Source organism: Mugil cephalus, chromosome 1 (genome assembly GCF_022458985.1).
Source record: "Mugil cephalus isolate CIBA_MC_2020 chromosome 1, CIBA_Mcephalus_1.1, whole genome shotgun sequence".
NCBI lineage: Eukaryota > Metazoa > Chordata > Actinopteri > Mugiliformes > Mugilidae > Mugil > Mugil cephalus.
In genome coordinates, this window is record NC_061770.1 from 14,346,077 (window position 1) to 14,363,359 (window position 17,283).

Sequence of the window (17,283 nt, forward strand, 5' to 3'; positions counted from 1 at the left end):
TTTCTCGCGTTCCCCACCTGACGCGCTCGCTGTGTTTTAAATTAAATTCAGTCCACTCCACTGATACATTACTTTAAACAAGATCAGCGCAACCCTCCACGTTCTACGGGGAAACATGGAGGATTCGCCCTCCATCAACCATCTTTGCTGTAATTATCGACCGGGGGCCGGCGCGCCGCCTCTAGCTCTCTGCTTGAAGCAATTTAATGACGCAGCTTTTCTGCCTCGGTCTCACAGAGATGAAAGGAAAGGAAGGACAGTAAAAAAAACTAAAGTATATGGAGGAGCAGAAGGAGAGGAAGAGCCGGTGAAGCCGCTTGTGTGTCTTTACCCTGTAAATGAGCGGTGGACGTTTTTCTCACATCTGTCCGCCCGCGTTCTGTCTTTAGAGCCGCCGTACGTACGTGATGTAATAGGTCGATCAATAATTCAGCAGCAGTGTCAGACTCATCTGCTGCAGCTCCTTTCCTGACTAGGATTACGCCACAGGACACCTTGAAGGGAGCTGGAGAGCAAGGATGTGAAAGGAGAAAAAGTATAAACGACTGGATGCATAATTAACAGAAAAGATAAATATGTGAGCAAAGACAAATGGCCCAAGAACTAAAAAATAACACAATACTGGTTGAATAGCAGGAAAACTCTATTACATGTCTTGACATCTTACTGAGCTTTTAGATTGTGTACACAGTGATATTATTTTATTAGAGTGGCTAATCTCACTTTGGTGCGGTGCTCCCATGCAAATGTTTATTGCAGTATGCCTCAGGTCTCACTTTAAAATGCTCTGAGCTGGTGGCATGGACGCTGGGACTTTATAGGCATTCCTCATATGTCTTACTCCGCCTGTTAAGATAAGTTTGAGCACCTTTAACCGAAGCTGAAAGAGTAATATGTAACAAACATTCTAATGTGCATCTACAGTCGTTCCTTGACAGAAAAAAAAAACAGCAAGAAAAAAACAAGCACATTGATGTAATAACCTCTGTGCTATCAGTGCGGTTGCTTTTGTCACCGTAATGTAGAACATGTGTCCAGTGTCCCGTGACACATGCTTGTATTTTAAACCATGTATTTTGATCATTGAATCGCTTCCAGTGTAATGCAACTGAAGTTGGTTGGTATCGTTTTTCCTTCATGGCTGACGCCCGTTGACGATCAATTATTCACGGCATTCCAGTGAGATTCAGTGTTGTACGGGGGCAAAGAACGAGATGCCATTTAATCTGGGAGCGCAACACTTAATAGTGTTATGCTACGTGCACTTTGCTAACTCGTTCACCTCCTGAGTGACAGGCCATTACACTCTAGGACTAGGACTCCAGGAAGATTTGAAAGAAAGGTTCTGCTCATGTAATCTCTGTGAATATCAGGATGTGATGTAATCCAAAGGCTTTGCGATCGCCGCTAATGCAAACTGGACACTTCGCACTGCTGCTAAAATCAAATTGAAAACATTTGTACAGTGGCAAAACAAAGCCGTGAAGTAGCCACAGATGATGCAACTGCTACTACTGTTCATCAGAAACACGCCTGCCGAAATGAGACAATGGGCATTTTTGGATCGATTGAGAAACAGTTGGCAGCCACAGCGAGCACACCTCCAACTTTTCAAACCATTTTCACTGCTGTTTGCAGACTCATGCAACATAAAATCAAACCACGGTTGCTCACAGAATAACGGAAAGACTTAAATTATTCCCCAACTTCATGCATTAAAACAGTTGTTTTAATACAATAGTTTGTGTCCTGCACTGCACTTCTAGTCAGAGCCGCTAATTGTTGTCGCCAAATGAACCAGGACTGAAATCTTCCTAATTAAGTATTATTTAACAATTGAATATACAAGATGACATTCTTTTGCCTCCACTTTGTTATATCATACTGTCATTATAGCATAGTACATGTGACAATAAGTACATCCCGTGTCGGCCCACTACTTTGGATCAAACTTTGTACGTAGCTGTTGGCAGGTTTACATGAAAAAATGTGTTGATTGGTGGACTGACTATAGCTCAGGGGATTGGCAACTCTTCTTTCCTTCCACCTCCCACTGCCTGCCAACTCCTCTCTTCACAGAAGGCTGTCGTTTTTTCCTCTCCCACCGAGTCCTCAGTTCATCCTTTCTTTAAATATCAAGCTTTCTTATAAACATGGGGAGAGCACAATTAATAAGAACTGTGGTCAAAGTCTCGGACTTCTTCTAAGTACGCGTGCTGGTTATAGCTGCGCTAATTTCTCTTCCCGCGTGCCTCACTCTTGCTACGAGTCCATCCATCTGTGGTCTCCTCGGTGCCTCATACAGGCTCGGACAGAACGCGCATATTGTTTGGTTTTGTGTTGCTTTAATTCGGTCTCTAAAACTTGGTCTGACCCAGTTCTGCTGAGTAAGTGCACTGGAGCGTGGGGAATGAAATGAACCCTTTGCCATCAAGCATACGCAGGCGCGCGCGCACACACACACGCTTGCAAGCACACGGCACCATAAGCTACTCAGGGAGCACAGTTGCACGCGGTTAGAAGAAAGTCAGCTGTACGCGATGGGCCTTTCATTGTTTTAGGGAGACTTCAGTGACGGAAGAGGCAAACACATGCGTCTTTTTTTTGCATGTTTTGGATGCGCGTGCGTGGTCGTGCGCGGGCATGCTTTGCTCATGAGACTAACTCCGCTGCCAAAAGAGCAGCACAGCTCAGCAACGGCTCCTGACAGCTCCTGTCACAAACACAGCAATGGGAGCACCTGTGTGTGTGGGTGCGCACTGAGCATAGACTGTATGTCCGATGTTAAAAAGGCTGGGTGTATATTCCGGCACATATGGTAATGCTCACTCACATTTCCTCGCTTTTTATTCATGTTTTCTCTCTTTCTTTTTTTTTTTATTTCCGATTGCATTGCACAGCACCACATTAAAAGCTAGTTAATGATTTAAATGCATAAATAAAATAATACATTTATTTTATTTTGCAAAAAACGGATTTTGTGCACACACACACACGATTCACACATTGTCTTGTTCCAGCGTGTAAATACGTCATCATGGCGTCTGAGCTGGAGTCGGTTTTTAGGCATGCCTTTAAAGAGATCACATGCTTCATCAGCTAACTTGGTCACTGGAGACCCTCCCCGTCTTTCTCTCTCTTACACACACACACACACACATGCTTGAGCCTGGCATCAGCGTCAAGACGGGTATGGCAAGCGCAAGATCAAGAGCGATGGGTGGGTTCCGAGAGATGGGCACAGATAAAACATGGTTAAAACCATCTTGACAGCGGTAGACAAACAGCGACAAACAAAGAGAGATCAACTCTGGCAGGCCTGTAGGTATCACAGCTTGACGTAGCCACATCCATCTATAATTCATGACCCGGAGACCAGGGGGGCCACATACATTATACAACTAAGCCTTTATTAGCCGTATTCAGGATTAATTCAGAGACAGAGATGTGAAGTGTGCCCGCTGGATATCTGTTTTCATATTAATACGTAATGCATGTTTTGCCACACTTGGTTGGCTTTGCTGCGCTGACTTCCTGTAGCGATGTGCAAATGAGGACGACTTCACTTTGTAGCATTAAAGAAACAAAGAGGGGGGAATCAAATTTTCAGTTCAGACAAAGAATCAAATGAAATAGGCAACTAGCACTGCCAATGTGAAGAGCTCTGATCAAAGTTCAACATTGCACCAAGAGATTAGGCTGCGTTCAGGGTCTTTTATTCACATGGTGTATTGCACCTGCATTTATGTAGCGCCTGCACGCCTTGACGAATTGCACTCAAACATCAAATAATGCCAGCCACGTCATTTGTGCACAGCTGTTTTGTATGTGCAGCGCTCCTGATGCTGTACTGGGTTTAGCAAGTACAGTATTTCCCACGGCTGTTGCTTCAGAAACAGTTTGGATGTGGAGAGCACAAGGGACGCCACGCCCTGTCATACCCCTTCAACAAGCGGCATAAGTTTGCCAAGCAAATACCTTGAACAAATCCACTGCAGTTTTTAAACTCTGTTTCGTGCGTAAACTGTCAGGTGTTAGCTGCCGTCGCTCAACTCCAACCCGTGTCTCAATTTACAAGTGCAACATGCACCCGCGGCCCAAAAATCCATTATCTTTAGTCTAGATATCTGCTGGCTCCACTGGAAGCTCTGACACATCGACCGTGGATCAAAGTCCCTATGTTGTAAGATGATAGCAGATGTTATCCCAGATAGAATCCATGTGTGTATAGACTGTTGCCCTGTATACATGCAGCAGAGATGTTAAATGCTAAAGGTGCTGGAGAAACCAAGCTAATGTTTAACCACATGCAAAGAAGGTTCTGGGTTCACAGTCCAGAGACGTGCTTGTTAGGTTAATGGGTCATTCGGAATTGGCCCTAGGTGTGAATGTGGTTGTGAATGCTTGTTTGTCTGTTTGTGTGTGTGAGGAACTGGGCTAATACACCCAATGAAAGCTGAAATAGGCCCCCCCGCAACCCTCTAGAGGATAAGTGCCAATAGATAATGGATGGATAATCACACAGAGCATAAAATAATGGCAGTTGATTCAGATCCCCTGCAGTTTTAGCCCAGATGTCAAACACAGCAGAAATGGAGGTTGGAGATCTGGATCCAAGAGATCATTAGCTCCAGTTACCTAACATCAGGCTGGACTAAAAATACATGCAAGCAGATCTGATGATAGTTCGTAATATTACTGCTTCCTCAACTGTCTTCTTTCTGTCAACTGCAGTCTGAAATCGGCTTTGGGAAACTAGAGACCTACATCAAACTGGACAAACTAGGGGAGGTGAGATCAGTGAAACCGACACCAAAAAAAAAAAAAACATACAGTTGTGATTAAGTTGCTTTATTTTACTAATCCATTCATCTCCCGCGTCTGCAGGGGACGTATGCTACGGTGTTTAAGGGTCGAAGCAAGCTGACGGACAATTTAGTAGCTCTGAAAGAGATCCGACTGGAGCACGAGGAGGGGGCGCCCTGCACAGCCATCCGAGAAGGTAAGGAAGCGCAAATCTAAGTGACGTGATTTGAAAGTGCACGCCTCAGAAGTTTTGACGGCGTACCTTGGGCAAAGCTTCCTCTGCCGTGAACTGTGGGTTTCCTCTCGCACGCTGCCTGTTTGACTGACAGTCTCTGATCCGTCTCCTCCTCCAGTGTCTCTGCTGAAAGACTTGAAGCACGCCAATATTGTCACTCTTCATGACATTATCCACACTGACAAGTGCCTGACACTCGTGTTTGAGTACCTGGTGAGAAACACTTGAATGTTTACAATGTCTTTAAAGGGTCAATTATGCTATAGTGTACATATCTCTATAATACCTGTCTTGAAATTCTTTCAGGAAAAAGACCTGAAACAATATATGGATGACTGTGGGAGCATCATGAGTGTTCACAATGTCAAGGTAATTCATTCAGATCTGTTCAGAACTGTAAATTTAGGCGGATTTTGGCTACTGCGCTGTTGTTTTAGTCACATTCATCTTCTCTCCTCCTCAGATCTTCTTATTCCAGCTTTTAAGAGGTCTCGCCTACTGCCACAGAAGGAAGGTCCTCCACAGAGACCTCAAACCCCAGAACTTGCTCATCAATGAAAAAGGGGAACTCAAACTGGCAGACTTCGGTACATCACAAGTTAACCACCTAGATGCTCACCGGGATATTATCTTGAAAGATCCTGTATCTCTGCGCCACACTGTGCTAAGATGAAAAAGATTTGTACATAGTCACCTGCACTGCATCGGAGAGCGTTGCCTGAAGTCACGCTGTTCTTGTGTGTTAAACATTAAGTTCAAATTTGAGTTGTAAAGGAAGCAGTCTGATTGAACATGACGTTGAGCTTGTTTCTTGGTCTAATACACTAGTGGTGAACAGACAAAAGTATGTACAAGGAAATACAACCTGAAAAGCCTCACTAGAGCGCACAGCGCTCATCAGACACAACAAGACAGGCATAACATTATGACCACCTTCCTAATATTGTATAGGTCTCCCATACGTATCCAAAACAGCTGTGACTCATTAGAAAATGGACATGGGCCTTCTGAGGGTGTCCTGTGGTGTCTGGGAACAGGATGTTGTCAGTGGGGGCCCTTGGGTCTTATGAGTGGAGGGGAGGGGCCTGTGTGGATCAAGTTTGCCTTGTTCCAGTGCGTCCCACAAGATGTAAAATTGAAGGCCCGCTCCATACATTGTGCTTTCATGGTTTTTGACTTGTTCCCAAACCATTTGTGTGTGTGTGTGTGTCTGTAACATCCACATGAATGCCAGGTTTAAAAGTTTCCCAGCAGAACAATGCACTGTCACAAGATGGTCAATGTTATTTAATTCTCTGGTCATAATGTTATGCCTGAATGGTGTAGTTAACAACCCAACACTGCCCTCCTTAGGTAAAACCCGGAACAGGATCTCCTTTCACATATACCCAAGTGTAACTCCTATTTGTGGATTACTATTTAAATCAATATTCTCACCTCTTCTGCCATCAAACACTTATAGTTTGCGACATCTGTTGTGTTCAGGTTTGGCACGAGCCAAGTCAGTACCTACAAAGACGTACTCCAATGAAGTGGTGACACTATGGTACCGGCCACCAGATGTGCTGCTGGGCTCCACCGAGTACTCAACACCCATTGACATGTGGTGAGATAAACACACTGCTTTTTTTTTTAATACCCCAAACTTCCAAATAGTCGAGTTGGAATAAGTCTCTTGTTTTGCTTTGTTAGGAATGTCTTACAGTATGAACCTTTAGAGTAGAGAGGAATGGTTACACAGGACTGGTCTACCTCTTCTCCTCTTTTACCAAATAGTATAATGAATTTAGGTGTCATGTGCTTTGTTTTAACTGAATGTGTGCGCCACCGTTTCTGTCCTTCCTCCAGGGGTGTGGGTTGTATCTTTTACGAAATGATCACAGGCAGGCCTCTCTTCCCCGGATCGACTGTGGAGGACGAGCTTCACCTCATATTCCGCATCCTCGGTGAGACACCAGTGGAACTTGGACGATAAAAGTCAGGCCGTTTGTTTTTGCGCGTGTGCGCTCACTGTGCGACAAACCCTCGTTGTCTTTAACAGGTACTCCCACGGAAGAGACTTGGCCCGGTATCACCGCCAGCGAAGAGTTCAAGACGTACAATTTCCCCCGCTACCACGCAGAGCCCCTTGTCAACCACGCACCCAGGTGTGTAGCCTAGGGCACTATGTGCACACAACTGTGGATGCATGTGTGTACAGATTCAGTGACTGGTATATGTTATACTATATGATAAAGGTTTGATTTTCTCAAGAAACTGAAGTCAAGCCTTTCTGCCTCTTTCTGCCTTTGACACACAGGATAGACAACGACGGTCATGACTTGATCTCAATGCTCTTACAGGTAAAGATTGCTGCCGACAGATGACTATGAGAATTTTTAATTCATGCACACCTTACGCACTCTGTGAACAACCCCACCTCTCTGTTTCTGTAGTTTGAGGCAAAGAAGCGCGTATCAGCTGAGGACGCTCTCAGACACTCGTACTTCAGGAGTCTCGGGGAGCAGGTTCAAACACTGGTTGACAGTGAGTACACATAGTTTGACTTGAATGTACGTATTTATTGCATAAACGCCGTCTCACCAGCTTTCTTTTTTCTTATCTTTTTTTTTTTATCAGCTGCATCAATCTTCTCCGTAAAAGGCATTCAGCTCCAGAAAGATCCAGGGAAGAGATCCTCGACCTACCCAGAGTCAAGTAAGTCCTCCAAGATTAAAAAATAAATAAATAGGAAATTGAAAAATTGAGAAAACGAGGTTAGGACTCGCTCCCTGTCTTGCTCCTTCTTCTTCTCTTTTGCTCTTAAGTGTTTGCTTTTTGTCGTCTCTCATGCCACTGTGTGGTCATGTCGCTCGCAGGTCCTCAGCTGGTCACCAGGGTCGTACACATACTACTACAATGCATACACAGAATATATACACAGAATAGCCTTTGCTCATTACCACATATAAGTCCATTAATCCCCATATATTTGGTCTTAACTAAAACCTATAAAATACTGTCAGATTAGAGGGACATGATTTTATACAGATATGTTTACTCCCCAGAGAAAGAATTTTAAATGACGATGCGCTGACTTTTCTTCCTGCACCTTTGCAAGGTTAAAGCTTTTGGCTTTTCAGGTGAACTGGGACATGGGACAGTCATGTCCCTTTAGGATAAATTGTAATAATGTCCAGCATGATAAATCGTGTCAAAAATTCAGCACTTCTGTTTATGACTGAATCTTTGCAAAACAAAGACACCAGCAGTAGTCTGATCATGGCTAGAATATGAATTACTCAGCTTCAAAATACAACCTTGCAGACCTGATAACAAGGCCGTAGAGCCCTGTTTTTTTTGTTTTTTTTTTTTGAATATCCCTGATTTCCATAGATTTTTTGCTCCACAGTGAGCTTACACGTCTATCCTCCTTATTAAACTCAGTTGAGCAGTGGAAACCAACAAAGACAGGGGATAGAAAACTGGTAAGAATAGTGACGTGCAGCCGGGGAGTTTTATCCCGCTTGAGCCTCTGCACATTAACCGTGCATATCTGATGTGCCGTCGACATTTGCTTTGATATACTTCAGTGTTTCTGTCTTTATCACAGTCTCTGTGTGTGTCTCTTTTTTTTTTCCTGCTTCCGTTGCCCTCTCTGTCCTGCTCTGATTAAACTGTCCCCTCTCTCTGGTACCCGCGCTCTCTTCTTTTGCACTTTTTCATTTTTCCCTTAATCCTTTCTCCAACCTCCCCCGCCCCCTCTGTGTACCCCGCTTCCAACTCCTCCGTAACACCTCAATACTCCCAACCTCCCCTCCTCTCTCTGACCCTTAAAAGCGATGGCCCATAGGCTAGGCTCTGCACCCTCGCAGTACTTCCAGAGAGACGCAGCCAATCCCAGGGCTCAGAGTCACAATCTCTCGTCCACTTCCACTGGCTGAGTGGGCCCTACTGTTCTGGTAAATACTGTCTCTTTCATTCTGTCCGTTCGTCTGCTCGGGTTTTCCTTCTCTAATTTCTGTTTGGCTACCACCCGGCCTGTCTCTTCTCTGTCCACACTATGTTGTTGCTGCTGCCCCACTCTATGACTCCCAGTGGCTGAACTACACCACATGCCATTGCATTTCCCTTCCCCCACTGCATTCCCTGAACTGAAACACTAGTTTATCATTTTACTACCCATTTAAGCTTCCACTTTCCTTTTCCTTCTGTATCTCCTTTTCTTAATTCCACGACCCCCTCCCACGTTCTTTCTCCTTGTGCCCTCCCTCACATTTCAAGCCCTGTAGCATCATATCAGCTTTCACTTACCTAATCCTCTTTCTCTCAGAGCGAGCCACTCCCAGTGTTCTTTTCAGGGACCAAAGGGGCACCGCGGTTTTTCATAAAAGCAAAGAATGTGACGAGGGAACAGCGAGTCATTTGATTATTTTCACTTGCAGTCCTGTTTAGGTTTCTGCAACGGGAGATGTAGACCTTTGTTGAGTCTGTAAGTGGGGCATTTTGCGTAGTGTGGGTTTGCTTGAGCGTGCGTTGCTTTTTTTTTTTTTTTCATTGGCATGGATATAAGTGCTTGTGTGTGACAGCTTTCGGTAAGTATGACCTAACTGCAGTGTCATGGGACCATGCACACAGTGTGATGTATTACTACCTAAGCCAAATGTTTCCCTGCACTTTTGTTAATTTAATATGTAGTGTAATGTGTGTATATTCTACTGTGAAACATTTGGACCTGGATGTTACTTAGACATGTACCACCCACCAAGACCAGACCAGGCACCACCAGCCACAAAAACAGTTTAGGAAAAACCCAAAAACATGAAAAACAGGCGTTGACCTGGCCTCCAAATTCACTAGATTGCTAACTGGTCAAGTGTCTGTGGGATGCACTGGAACCCAGGTCTTCAACAGGGGGCCTGCGACCCCTAGGGGGTCCTCAGAGGTACTGCAGGGAGTCGCAAAATCTTTGCTTGATTAGACATTTTTTAATGTATTTTTTTTAATTTCCCCCCACAAATTTAACTTTCTTTAAATACAGAGGGTAGGGGGGGCCCTAATTACTCTCTCATCAGTCTGGGGGTCCTTGGTCTGAAAAACGTTGAAGACCCCTGCACTAGAACAAGCCTGTTTGACAGAGGCCCCTCCCCTCAACCTATAGGACCCAAAGGCTACTACCACTATCAGTATTCTGTTACCAAACACCACAGGGCAGCCGCGGAAGGTTCATTCTCTGATGAGTCAAAACAGATGAGAGCCACGCAATATTAGGAAGGTGGTCATAATGTTAAGGCCGGTCAGCGTATGTCTCTGTTTCTACTGATATCAGGATCTGCTCTCATTTATCGTCCTGCGTTCTGAAAAGGAAAAAATCCCTGCAGCTAGAATCCAAAATGGTGAAAAGGTCATTTTTGTGACAGTGGAATCAGACATACTCACATAACTACTAACAGAATAAGAATTTCCCCATTGCGGGATGAATAAAGGCGTATCTTATCTTATCTTACACACGAACTTAGCTAAAAAGAAGGCAGTGGAATGCAGTGGTCCTACGATATATTGTAATTTTACGAAGCACATAACGTCCTTGTTGAAACCCCTTTAGAGAGGAATCGATTTTATGATCAAATTGACGAGGTGCCTCGGTGAAGTGCCCCGTATATTTGGCCCATCCAGTGTAAACCAGTGCTAAACAAGACTACAGTAAATATCAATAACAACTTTCAGCAACTGTCCCTACACATACTACAAGTAACTAATGTCTATAATGGTTTCAACTAAACAGTTTATTTAATCCAGGTGGAAAAGAAATGCCGTGTGTGATATGTTTGTGTGTGTGTAAAGCTGCAACAGTTACTCATTTAATCATTTAGTCAAAAGATAGAAAATGAATTATGAATTATACGCATTTGATATTATGAGCTCCTCTCCTCTTCTCTTACAATAGACATATTTTTCCACTGTTTGGAAATGTTTCCACACTGAATGATTAATTGATGAATGTAGAAGTTGGTTGGTTTTTTAAGAATATCAACAACCCCTGTTGCAGCCCTGTGTGTGTGTGTCCAGTGCTTATGGCCATGTCGTACACTAGCATGGGGTGAAATTTGCAGATATGCGGTGGTGTGTCGAGACAAAGTCCAAACCCATTTTTTCACATCTGTTTCTCTTTTTCCTCTCTTTCTTTCCTTCTTGTCTCTCTGTCCCTCTCAGGCCAGGGGAAGAACAGGAGGCAGAGTGTGTTGTTTTAGTGCTGGCGGGGCCGATGAGATGAGGCGAGGAGGACAGCGCCGCGCGGAGCTGTCTAGTCGGACGTGCATCCACTGACCCTGCCGCACGCACACCGAAGGAGTGACACACACACACACACATCTTGCCACGAAAACCACACACTGAAGAAAAAAAAAAGACACACACACACCACCCAGAAATAAGGCTGAAAAATTCATAGTTAAATATAAAGACTGAGCTCAACCCTAAAGACGACAACAAATGGAAAAAAACAAAAACAAATAAATAAGTAATAATAATAAAAAAAAACGTGCGCCATGCTGGAAGAAAAGTGGGAGAGTTCCAAATTCTCCTTGCTGCTACTACCGCTGCTGCCCAGAGGAGGGCAGCGTTTAGGAGGTGAGCTGTTTTCACACAGAACTTGCTGTATCAGTGAGCTGTAACGAAGGAGGAGTCCAAGTGGAGTCAAAAGCAAAACGAGAGACGAAACCATGTGGCTCTCTTTTCGTTTCCTCCCAAAACTATTCTTGTACATAAAGAGACTGAGCTGTAGAACTCCGCTTTTTTCACGCCTCAACCTGAATCCAGACTCTAAATATTGCACCTGAACCCTCGCGTAACCTCTTGACCCTTTATTACGTGACCTTTAAAGACAACACACACAGTTTCTCTCTCTCTCTCTCTCTCTCTCTCTCTCTCTCTCCCTTCTTCTCCTCCTCCTCCTTCTTCTTAAACACAAACTGGTGGTTCACTTGAAAGTTACGAGTGTGTATATTGGAGTTTACAGAGATAATCTTTTGCACCTTATCGTCCAGTCGAGGTTTCAGGGTGGCCGTCATTACTTTACCTCATCAGTCACTCAAGCAGTGTAGGATGTGACGTACTTGCTAGACATATTGGAGTGAAGAAGAAATCCAAATGACAAACCAAAAAAAAAAGAAAAAAAAATGAAACGAACAACAATAATGATAACTCATAGGAGATTCATGGGAAATGGACGGGCGTATTGCACACTTCACTGCTCTACATTTTTGAAGCCACTCCGCAAGCAGAATCTACATTTGTCGCGTTGCTGTAAAGGACACCGCGAGATGCTCCCGTTTGAGTCCGCGAGAAGGACAACGGTGGAGGACGGAGGTATAGGAAGTGTACAAATCCTCACCTGCTTACTCTTAGACACCCCCTTACTCTTTCGCCTTGACTCAGAAGCTGTCTTGATTTGTCGTCCGACCTACGGGTGTCGATGTTGAACTGTTCTCTCTGCGCCTAATTTTTACCTCTTTAGATTAGACCATTTAACAGCCCCGCCTTCTCCTGCCTAACTTTCTGTGCTTCTATTTTTACTATATTTTTTTTTAAATCTGTATATATGATCATATGTTTTACTTGTCAGATGGCAATGATAATTCCAGGATGCTGTTCTCAGTCTTTTACAGTAAGGCGACTGGCTGGGGACGTGTTGCACATTCCTTGAGCTCAGGACTTATTGCTAGTGTCGTATTTGTCGGATGCCGTGAGGTACAGATGGGTCTGGTATGTCTCCCTTCCCGGTAGAGAATGTTAAACGTGTAGCCTGAAACCCTTTTGCAAAACTCATTTGAAATTGTACGTGGAGATTCTCTCCGCACTGATCTTCGTCTGTCTTCTGCGTCACCCCGTTCATTTGACCATAGAGGCTACCTGTCTCACGTCCTTTCTTGTCATCTCGTTAAGCATGTTTCCTTATTAAACACAGATGTTTTTAATTGGTATGTGAAGTAGCTGGGGGATAATAATAAAAAAAAACGACAATAAAAGGAACACCTTGTTTAAAATTTTTGCATGAGACATCACATGATTTTTACACCGCGTAACATCTGTAAACCTCAAACAACACGAAAGACGAGGTTGTTCAGTAACTGTGTGATGTGCTGGCAGCACTGGGACCAGCTAGCGTGACAAATCTGACCCACCTTCCAGGTTTAGTGGCAACCGTTGTGTAGCCTGTCCAACTGGGCTCTCTGATTATTTCAAAGGACTTGAAGCACTCAAACACGCTGTTGTCTCATGCTGTTATTATTCCAAGCTGCCAGAAACAACAGGACCAAAGTCAGTCCTCCCAAGCTGCAGGTGTCCAAGCACACAACTGTTTCACACACCAATCAGTTCGACACGTCTACATGTACTGTATCTCTGAGGTGGCCTGTGAGTGTAGATCGGAGTCTCCCGTTCCTCGGGCGCCGACGTCGGGTCACTTCTGCGTCTTGGATTCAGAAAGTGATCCCATGTCCGTGCCTGGTCGAAGGACTACTTATTTTCCCAGAGTGTGACCGTATGTAGCATGTACATAGGTGATCCCTCACTCTGTATATACTAATCTGTACAGGTTTGATACAGCTATTCACATTCTGGGTTTTTATTTTTTTATTTTATTTTTTATTTTTTGCTTTTCTTTCATGAAAGTCATAGCAATATTTCTGTAATCAATAAAAAAAGCCATGGTAATAGGATGAGTATGATTGCATTTGTGTTTATTTAGGAAAGACTGTGAATGATCAAACTGTGAGACTTGACAAAACTGATAGCTTCTTTTTTTTATTACTATTATTATTATTATTATTATTATTATTATTATTTTGCTGTTTAACATGCTGGATCCAAAAGGCTGGGATTGAAGTATCATGTTGCAAAAGGAGTTAAAGACACTGATTATTATAACTTTTCTTATTAATGAAAGCCATAATGGTAACTAAGGTCTGGTGTGTGTGTGTGAGGGGTGTGTCCCACGTTTGAGGGCAGACCTTAAGAAGCGAACAGGATGTGTACACCTAATAATAAAGAATTAAAAAACAAACAAACATGTAACTACCTTTTTTTCCTTGTCATAAATCTTTTGAAAATAAGTCGCCATGACGGTTCGCAGTCCTTCACCTGTACTTGATTCATTTAGCTCAAGTCAGGTCAACTGGAAGATTAATCAGTCGCCACTTTATTAGGAACACGTGCATAATCTCTCAACACAATGTAACGGCTCGACCAAAGAATTCAAAACGGTATACAGCTAAGACATAGGTCTCCAAGACGGGGTCCGCGGGAGTACTGAAGGGGGGGTCGCAAAATCTTTGGTTGATTAGACATCACAAATTTAAATTTCTTTAAATACACATTAATGTGAATCACATTTTAGTAAAGGGGCACTTCACTCATTCAGAGATACAGGAGCTGTCTCAACAGGTAGACCTGTCAATCTAAGCCTCCTGTACACATTACTCGCATCTATCTATCTATCTGCCACTCTAACGGTGCATGTTTGAAATGAAAAGAAAAAAAAATAATATTTGAACCTGTGTATTGTTTGAATACACACTGAATGCAAAATGATGATGATAATGTACATTTATAAATAGCACTAGGCCGAGTTTAATATACAACACATATAGAAGGTAGGGGGTCCCTACTTAAACTCTCCATCAGTGTGGGGGTCGTAGACTGTATAAATATGCCTCGTCACTTCCTTGCATCGGCCAAACTGACCACTGTAGGTGTAAGTGTAGGCTATTTGTTAGATCAGATCTATTAAAATACAATTCCAGTTAACTAACAAAGCTTGTGTAGATATATATACTTAAAATCTCTGTTGGTTTGATACAAAATAATACCAAAAGCAATAAAACATACCAGTATCAGTGACACAACAAGACGAAGGCCACGGTAAATGACTATAGCAGAGCTGCACAGCCCTCTTCACATCTAACGTCCTTATTAGTTTCTCTTATTTTGTTAAAGTCTTGAAAAGCTGTATTCTTGCAGTCCGTTTGCAGAGGCTGGCTGGCAAATCAGTTCGGATGATCCGGCGCTGCCCCAGGAATGATTTATACACGGTTATTCTTTTAAAGATTGTTTAGGTGAGACTTTCTGGCTCCTGGTGATCGAGGCGACAGTGGTCTCACCCTCGGATATCTGCAGCTCCGACGCCCACGGGTTCCATCCACAAAAAACAGTAGGAATAGCATAGGCTCGAAACTGAAGACGGAAGCACATTATCCGTGTTGGTTATGATTATATAGGCTCTTTCATTCTCTGTGTAGATATAAATGTGTTTCATGGAGGATTACCTGTCGGTTCATGAAGATGTAAATGATGGGGTTGTAGACAGTGCTGCTTTTAGCAAAGAAAACAGGTATGGTGGCGATGACAGGGTCAATATATAGACTGGAGTCGATAATGACGGCAAGGGCCATTGCAGCATACGGCAGCCAGGTGACTAGGAAGGTCAGCACCATCACTACTATCATACGTGCCACCTGCACCTCCACGCGATTTGTGCTTCCAGCCTCGGATACCTGAAGTTTGGTAACCTGGCACACCAAATTACAAGCCAAAAAAAGATGATTTATCATGATTTCAGCAAAAACAAACACTCGAAAGAAAGAAGCGCCTTCGTTGCTCACCTGGCGCAGGGTCCACAGAAGTCGAGAGTAGGACACCATGATGACGGAGAAGGGCAGGGCAAAGCAGAGGAAGAAGTATATGATGATGTAGGACATGTTCCCGACATCGCGGCTGTACCAGTTAGGAGCACAGGAAGTTTTGATTCCTTCTAACTCAAAGCTTCCCCAGCCAAACAGAGGCGGAGTGTTCCACACAAATGACCACACCCAGGACAGTACCACTCCAGCCACTGCATGCCTGAGAACAACAGAGATGGTTTCTCGCTTGCTGGCCAAGCAATGTTGCGTTCTCTACTCTGTGTGATGCTGCTCAGTGATGGACAACCATTGTACCTGGTCTGAAACAGGACGGCACCCATGGGATAACACACCACTATGTAGCGCTCAACAGAAATGACTCCTATGGTACACAGGCTTGCTATACCTGAGAGAAGAAAAAAAGAGTCATTTGTAGACTTTACTGCAATGGTAGTAGTGTAAAGCATGCTAAGGTCCTAAGCTGGCAACATATAAGGCATGGGTATTTATATTACTCTTCAGTTTTCAGTGAATATTTGCCTCTGCATGTGCTGTTACTTGTAAAGGAGCACTTCCTATATTATAACTAAGTTTAGGATCTGAGTATGTCCTCCGCCAAGTTAAATCCACAAAGCAGCGTATACCACTCAACATGCAAACATCTCTTACGGTTAAAGAAAGGTTTACTCACCAAAAAAGGCAACAGCAAAGCCCTCTACCACGCAGCCAACACGGCCCAGACTGAAGTATCCCATGGCACTGGTTACTGTGGTAGGCAGGCCTCCGAACACAGCACAGCCCAGGTCACATATGGCCAAGTTGACCAGGGCGTAGCTGAGGGGCTGCCTTAGCTGTCTGTATCTCACTGTCACCACGATCACCAAGACATTGAGGATGATTCCGGATACAGAGAACACGCCCATGATAACGGCCAGTACTGTGTAACCGGTCCGAGAAAGGAGCTCTGGGTTAGCCGAGCTGGAGGAAGAGTTTCCATGTGGGAAAGGGCTCTCCATTTTGTGAAGGTTAGATGAAGGACTGATTCACAGAGCGCAAAACCCAAATGGTTACAAGGCGTCGGTCCACCTACAGCTTGAAAACAAATGCAGCTTCTAAATGTCCAAAATGTTCACTGCAGGTGCACAAAATATGAAGCAAATGTAAAATTTAGAGCTGGCAGGTGTGTAAAAATAAAAGCAAAATGGTTAGCTCGTAATATTAACAACTACCAAACAACTTCTCAACACATGCTGCTTGTTGGATGTCCTGCTGCAACCTGGGAGAAGAGATGGGGGTTGGGTCCTCTTAATAAGCCCAGCCAGCAGAGGCCGGCGATGACTTTTTCTGTTTCTCTAATGATTTGAAACCAAATCCGTAGATCCGGATTGTGAAGATAATCATTCTGTCTAATATCCCTGTAAGACTGCACTTTCCATGATTGCTGGCTTTATAGCTGTTCGTGAATAATGAAGCAATGAAGCAGGGATTTAGGAACATACTACACTGGGGGGTTAGGGTTAAATCAATTGTGCTGGTTAAAGGCATTTAAGTGGCTCTATGTCTTCTCAAACTTGTCACACTTGA

The 17,283-nt window shown here is 43.8% G+C and overlaps 2 protein-coding genes across 7 annotated transcripts in view; one reads left to right on the plus strand and one right to left on the minus strand.

The window, feature by feature from the left end:
- LOC125007291 (cyclin-dependent kinase 17-like) overlaps window positions 1–13,740 on the plus strand; it is a 37,481-nt gene extending 23,741 nt beyond the window's left edge. For 3 of the 6 annotated variants that reach the window (XM_047584020.1, XM_047584047.1, XM_047584039.1), the window contains 13 exons: window positions 4,735–4,791; window positions 4,888–5,002; window positions 5,160–5,254; window positions 5,348–5,410; window positions 5,505–5,628; window positions 6,527–6,647; window positions 6,890–6,987; window positions 7,083–7,188; window positions 7,341–7,383; window positions 7,477–7,567; window positions 7,661–7,738; window positions 8,861–8,982; window positions 11,234–13,740. In XM_047584020.1, coding sequence (XP_047439976.1) covers window positions 4,735–4,791; window positions 4,888–5,002; window positions 5,160–5,254; window positions 5,348–5,410; window positions 5,505–5,628; window positions 6,527–6,647; window positions 6,890–6,987; window positions 7,083–7,188; window positions 7,341–7,383; window positions 7,477–7,567; window positions 7,661–7,738; window positions 8,861–8,964 — 1,095 coding nt within the window. In that variant the 3' untranslated portion in view covers window positions 8,965–8,982; window positions 11,234–13,740. Of the gene's footprint in view, window positions 1–4,734; window positions 4,792–4,887; window positions 5,003–5,159; window positions 5,255–5,347; window positions 5,411–5,504; window positions 5,629–6,526; window positions 6,648–6,889; window positions 6,988–7,082; window positions 7,189–7,340; window positions 7,384–7,476; window positions 7,568–7,660; window positions 7,739–8,860; window positions 8,983–9,465; window positions 9,513–11,233 lie in introns of all 6 variants that reach the window. The other 3 variants (XM_047584030.1, XM_047584055.1, XR_007112673.1) reach the window with 2 other exon arrangements.
- A 909-nt stretch (window positions 13,741–14,649) lies between these two features.
- LOC125019880 (parapinopsin-like) lies at window positions 14,650–17,023 on the minus strand. The gene is made up of 5 exons (XM_047604903.1): window positions 16,391–17,023; window positions 16,015–16,105; window positions 15,682–15,919; window positions 15,346–15,588; window positions 14,650–15,253 (listed from the first exon to the last, which is right to left on the minus strand). The coding sequence occupies exons 1-5, from the start codon at window positions 16,713–16,715 to the stop codon at window positions 15,113–15,115; spliced, it is 1,038 nt and encodes a 345-aa protein (XP_047460859.1). The 5' UTR covers window positions 16,716–17,023; the 3' UTR covers window positions 14,650–15,112.
- Between the last annotated feature and the right edge of the window lie 260 nt (window positions 17,024–17,283).

What these genes read in the sequence shown, in the direction of transcription:
- LOC125019880 (XM_047604903.1), bottom strand. Translation starts at nt 16,715, where the DNA reads ATGGAGAGCCCTTTCCCACATGGAAACTCTTCCTCCAGCTCGGCTAAC. An exon ending in CTTTGCTGTTGCCTTTTTTG is followed by an intron (nt 16,106 to 16,390) that starts GTGAGTAAACCT and finishes TTCTTCTCTCAG; the next exon opens with GTATAGCAAGCCTGTGTACC. An exon ending in GCCGTCCTGTTTCAGACCAG is followed by an intron (nt 15,920 to 16,014) that starts GTACAATGGTTG and finishes TGTTGTTCTCAG; the next exon opens with GCATGCAGTGGCTGGAGTGG.